Below are 6,168 nucleotides of genomic sequence, written 5' to 3' on the forward strand. Positions count from 1 at the left end.
TATCTACAGATTCGAGAATGTGAGTTCTCTTATCAAAATCGACATGATGACGACGGCAACAACGAAGAGACTCATCAATGTTATTGTTGTGACTTGTGCAATCGACGGACGTAGCGTGATCCAAAACAGATCACGAGCTACGTAACGTACGTTGCAATAGTAAGGCGATACAACGGTGGACCAATCGCGAGACTACTATGTCAAACTGATAGAATTATTGTAGCTGATAAAACGTTGTGTTTGAATGGCATTTATCGCGATTCCTCAAGGACGCGAGACAATAAGGCGCACATTATCGAAACTTAAGGAATTTGTTGACTTGGCTTTGTTTTCATGACTTGTAATGAAACAATGAATGATTTTCGTCATGATTAATTATATTGGAATGTGCTGATATTCCAATATAACTAGGTGGTTAATGATTTTATGATTTTGTTTTTTTTTAGAAAATTAAGCACTACATGGCAGATAGTACTTAATTTTCTAAAAAAATAAAATCGAGAAAAAATTGTTTGTATCTTTTTTTTTAGATACAGATAAAAACGACGGTCGTATTTAATAAGATGCTAAACGGAAAAAATAGATTGGGTGATTCAGCAAAACTATAGCTTGCTGCGCGAATTTAATATAGGTAATTAAGATATTTGATAATTCAACAAACAAAAAAAAAACTAAGTCTGAAAGCAATAAATAAATTGTTAAAGCAACTAATTCTTTGCTACAATGAAAACTGCTAATGTAACAAGTTTTCTTTATTGCAGCAAAAATTTGCGCCATTTAGCTAAAACGCTTTGTTAAAAATTTTGTCCGTATCTTCGACTCTGATTTTTGCAAAAGTTGTATTAATAAATTTGCTGCGCTATTTTAATAAATATAATTAATTATAATTGCTAATTTTATTCAGCCGCTCTTCAGCTGTTGCTATTTTAACATAGAAAACTGTCCATATATTATGGCTATAGATCTGCTAAATCAATGAAGTTCTTAATTGTTTTAACATCTTTTATTTCATGTAATTTTTAATTTTCTGAAAAATAAAACTGAAGAAAAAATCCGATTTTTTTCGCCAAAATATGGAAAAATATGATTAAAATAATAGTAACGGACAGCATATTGATAAATTACTTGTAAAGGTTTTTTAAATATGAAAAAAAAATCTTAAAACTATTGGTATAAAAAATAACAAAGATGACATTATTTTTAAAGAAAAAAAACTCGGAAAAATACAGCAAGAAAAAAAACTAAAAAAAGACTTGTTTCTTTCCTCAAAAGGACGATGGATAAAATGCCGATTCCAGGTAAGTGTAATAAAATCAATATGTTTTGTGTAGTTTTTAAGCTACTGAATCCAATCCAAATTTTCAAAAAAATTTTCATTTGTTGGGAAAGAGTTAAAGTCAGCATATGAAGTCATTAACTACCTAGTAGCGTAAATTATTATTGTTGCACTTTACTAACGTATTTTCTTGCTACTAAAACATGACAATAATAATTCATGTTCTCTGCTTGATAAAAAAATTATTAAATATCTACAAAGGCATTATTGAAAGGGGCTATTTTAAATCTCGGCTACTTAAGAACATTGTTGTACATTATACATCATCTTGCAAGGACTTTCTGCTAAAGTATTTTATATTCCACTGTAGTATTTTACTACCGAAAATTTGTATGATTCGCGCAAAAAATATTTTTAAGCATCAAGATTCGTTTTGATAAGGTCTCCTGTATTTATTATTAATTTTCATTTTTTACACTGATTGATTTTCACTTAATATTTATTCTACAATATAATTTTGCACTTTCAATAACATACTGTTCTCATAATAGCTTTTTATATATTTAGCAGAGTCAGACATATGTTGGTTTTATTATTTTCCCGATAAATTAACATTTTCTTTTTACAAGTCAGAATTAGATTTAGCAGCTCAAAAACTGCAGAAAAAACAAATCGTTTTTACTTGTTATTCCAGAAGCTAAAATCGGTCCATTTTATTCGACCCCCTCCCCCCCCCCTCTCTTCCCATCATCCTTTCCGAGAATTTTTCCGGGCTACAAACACTAGTGACACATATACGAATCTAGCACGCTAGATAAGATTCTAAATGAAAGCGTACATTCTTAACGAATAATTTATCTCTACAAAGTAACCCAGTTAGCAAGCTGATATTTTTTGTCGTCATTTTCATGTAAAAATAACATCTTTGACGATATTTTGATGTCAAAATAACGACAAATAACGTCAACTTGTTATCTAGGAAATTGCGTGATTATTGCAACGTTTGATTAGAGAAATTATGTATATGAAATTACATTTATGAAAGAGGTATCAGGGGGGTATAATTATGGATAATAATATACAATACGATTCCAATTAGAGCTACATAGTTGGAAAATTTAACATATTGCATGCCCCAAACGATCCACTCAAATTTTCGTGTTAATTTAACACAGGATAATAAATGTGTTGGAAAATAATATAAATATTGTGTAAAAAAATCAATACAAAAAATGTACTACTGCGATAAAATTCGGAAACAATGTAGAAATATATTTCTTTTGTAAAATTAACATTTATATATTGGCACGTACATGTTATCATTTTTCTTCGAATTTATATTTCAAAACATTATTTTTATGCTGTTCACTTATCCACAAAATGTGTCATTTTAACACTAAGAAGTGTAGAACATCAATTTAACACAAAACAGTTAAATAATATGATCACATGACGTTAAATTAATGCTTGGATTAAAATTCTCTCCAAAATTCAACGTAAAAATTTCAACACAGACTAATTTTACACACAGAAAAGAATTAAAACGTAGTTAATTTACATTACAGCATTTTTTTCAGTGTGTTAAAATCGGTCTGTGTTGAAATTTTTATGTTGAATTTTTGAGACTTATTCAAGTATTAATTTAAATTCATGTGATCGTATTATTTGAATATTTTGTGTTAAATTGATGTTCTACACTTTTTAATATTAAAATGACACACCTTGTGGCTAAGTAAACAGCATAAAAATAATTCAACTAAACGTCGAATTACGGGCACTAATTTGTTATTAATATATGTAGTTGATTCAACTAAATTTTATTCATACAATTATGAATGCTATTATCTTCACTTTTAACCTTTTTGTTTCATTAATACTGTTATCGAATTAACAAAATATTTCTAATTAGACTGATGCTGTTGATTCAATTTTTTCTCCGTGGATAAATACAAAGTATCTTTAACTGCGTATCACGAGGACTTTTAATCCAAATTAGCAAACTGTGGTCACAAATGTAAAATACAATTTCATTCTCGCAAGTTCGATTCAACACCTTTTCGTAATGCGAATGCAAACGGAAGGACTTAAAATATCTTATTCCGTGGATCTAAAGCCAAATGAAATTCACCAAATTACGACCACGTAAAGCGAATTCTTGTCGAATGCTAAGCATCTTCAAACCTGTCACAAAAGACTAGAGAGAGAGAGAGAGAGAGAGAGGGGGTGGAGGGGGGAGAGAGAAAAGAGAGAGAGAGAGGAAGAGTGACGTCGATCCGCGGTGGGAAGAGCGAGGGACGAAACGCCGGGAGGAGCGGAGCGGCGGGAGCTGATAGCGTACCAGCTGTGCGCAGAAAGGGAGGTTAGGTTAGGAATGGCGTTTGGGGGTCGCGGGGTCAACCCCGCGGGATCGAACGACCCGACGCGCGATCGCAACGGGTGCAACGGGAACGCGTGACGCATGTACGTGTACGCACGCACGTACGCCGAGACAGATGCGCGAGATACATACGACACAGGTACTCACCTCGTTGAAGGCCATCTTCTTCGCTATGCTTCCGGACTCGCGGCTGCTTCCGGCGCCTCCTTGCCCCACCGCTCCAACGGAAGAGTATCCTCGAAGGGAGCCGCCGGGCTAGTAGTCCCAGCAGCAATAGTAGTAGTAACTGCAGCAGCAGCTGATTCCACTGGACGTCCAGAAAGGATGATCCTCCAGGCGAGGGCGACAGCGCATCGAGATCGCCGATGGCACTCGCGACGCGGCGACGACGGCGGCGACAGCGGCGACGACGACGACGACGACGACGACGACGACGATAACAACGACGACGAGGACGACGGGAACGACGAAAACACTCGCGGCGACCGACCCGTCTGACAAACGACCTCCGCGACACACATACGTCACGGGAGAGTAGCGACCGCGATCACCTTCTCGCGAGGGGGAATCCCCACGAGAGCACGCACTCCGTCGCTTATATTTTTTTCCTTCCTTCTTTCTCCTCTTCCTTCCGTCCTCTCTTTTCTCTCTACCTTTTCGTCGACCTCTCTCCCCTCGTTCTCTCACTCGTGGTTCGCGGCGCGCCGCGCTGCCGATCCGCTGATCCGCCGGTGGAACCGCGGCCGATCTGGCATTCCTCAGGTGGGCACCGTTCACGAGAGCGGCTTCTTGGAGCCTGGAGCGACGACGGATCACACGGGACAGGAGGCAGCCGCGCGGGTGATCACGCGCCGATCCGCGCGGGCTTCACTACGCTGCCGGGGGCAGAGGATCGCGGCGACAGCGGCGGCGATTACGACGACGACGACGACGACGGCGACGACGGCGACGACGATCACTACGGCGAGGACGAGGACGAGGACGGGGACACGACACGACACGACACGGGGAGCACGGGCACCGACGCGAGCGTTCACGCGACGTTACCGCGGCGCGTGGCGACGTTGACGTCTCAACCGCGGACGGGATGCGCGCAATCACGACGACCGTCGGCACCGACCGCGCGATCGTCCGCGACCGTTTCTCGGCACTGCTCTTTTTATCCTTCTCCCCTTTTTCCTCCTCGCGCGTATTTATATCCACGGCAGAGGTATCCGCAAACAGACGGGCGCCATCTTGCTTTCTGGCAGTCGCCAGCGGAACGGACCGGAATGGCGGAGCGGACGGACGGACGCGGGACGCGGGTACACACAGCTGGCGGCGCGAAACGCCGCGTCGTCCAACGCCGTCGGACGGACTGCCGGCGGTGCTGCCGCGGCGCGCCGCGCCGCGCGGTGACTGAACCGGCGGAACGCGCCGGAATCGGACTGGCCGAGCGCGCGTTCGAATCGACGCGCGCGCGACCTGACGCGGCGACGCGACCATAGGGATGTGCGATTTGCCGACTTATTGTTAATATCGCGATTTTTTATTATAGACGAGCACAAGTCTTTTACTCGCGACAAGATGTAGGACAAATGCGTCATTTCTTCATGTTGTGAATAAACCTTTTGTAGATGTTCGTAAATAGTTTCATGTTTACTTCGTCCAATTTAACTTAAGGGAAGATTCCAGTGTAACAAATCTAAAAATTTTTAACATTTCTATGAATTTTTTTTAAAGAAAACTACTGATGTCTTAATAAATATTTTAAGTTACAAAGACGCATTCTTAGAGTAGCAAAAGTTTTTGGTTTTTAAAATTTTCTTTATTTTATATGAAACAGCGTATAATAATATTCAACCACTTCCAGGGATTCATGGAAGGATGCATATGTAGCATGGAATATTTTTGTTTTTTCATTTTCAAATAAACTAGGTGAGTCTGCCTCACCAGAGCAGACTCACCCAGTTTATCTGAAAGTAAAAAAACAAAAATTTTCTTAAGGTCAAATAGTTTATTATATAACTAAATTTTAAAAAAATGTAAAGAGTTGTAACGTTTGAAAAATAAATTTTTCGATCATTCTATCGATTTTATTTTATTAATAAATATATTTTGATTTCTTGACTTGCAATGCAATATAGGGCCAATCTTACCAATTCTGATTAAATAACCTAATCAACCAATTAAATTCATAAATTGTCAATTGCAAAATTGAAAGCTGTTTATCCCAAATCTAATTTTTTAATCATTTTAATACTAAAACATTACTTAATATAATGTTAATTATTAATTTAAATATTATATTATATTTCATTATTAATTTAAAATAATATTAAATAAACTATAATACAATTTGCAAAAAATGGGCAAGAAAAACAAAATATGATCACTTTTAAGTTTTTCACTTAGCAGTTGTTAAATTTAATCTGTCAATCAGGCTAATCGGAGATGGTGAGTCTCGCCCAACGTCTCGCTTATACAATAGGATTTTTAAGAGCCGACAGGAGAGATTGTAGAGACATCTGCCGGA

At 38.4% G+C, this 6,168-nt stretch overlaps 1 protein-coding gene across 1 annotated transcript in view; it reads right to left on the reverse strand.

Moving 5' to 3' along the window:
• LOC105196172 (serine/threonine-protein kinase 26) overlaps nt 1-4,909 on the reverse strand; it is a 151,693-nt gene extending 146,784 nt beyond the window's left edge. The window contains exon 1 of the mRNA XM_026136789.2: nt 3,801-4,909. Within this exon, the coding sequence (XP_025992574.1) occupies nt 3,801-3,815 (15 nt within the window). The 5' untranslated portion in view covers nt 3,816-4,909. The remainder of the gene's footprint in view (nt 1-3,800) is intronic.
• Between the last annotated feature and the right edge of the window lie 1,259 nt (nt 4,910-6,168).

Source organism: Solenopsis invicta, chromosome 9 (genome assembly GCF_016802725.1).
Source record: "Solenopsis invicta isolate M01_SB chromosome 9, UNIL_Sinv_3.0, whole genome shotgun sequence".
In the NCBI taxonomy this organism is placed as follows: Eukaryota; Metazoa; Arthropoda; class Insecta; order Hymenoptera; family Formicidae; genus Solenopsis; species Solenopsis invicta.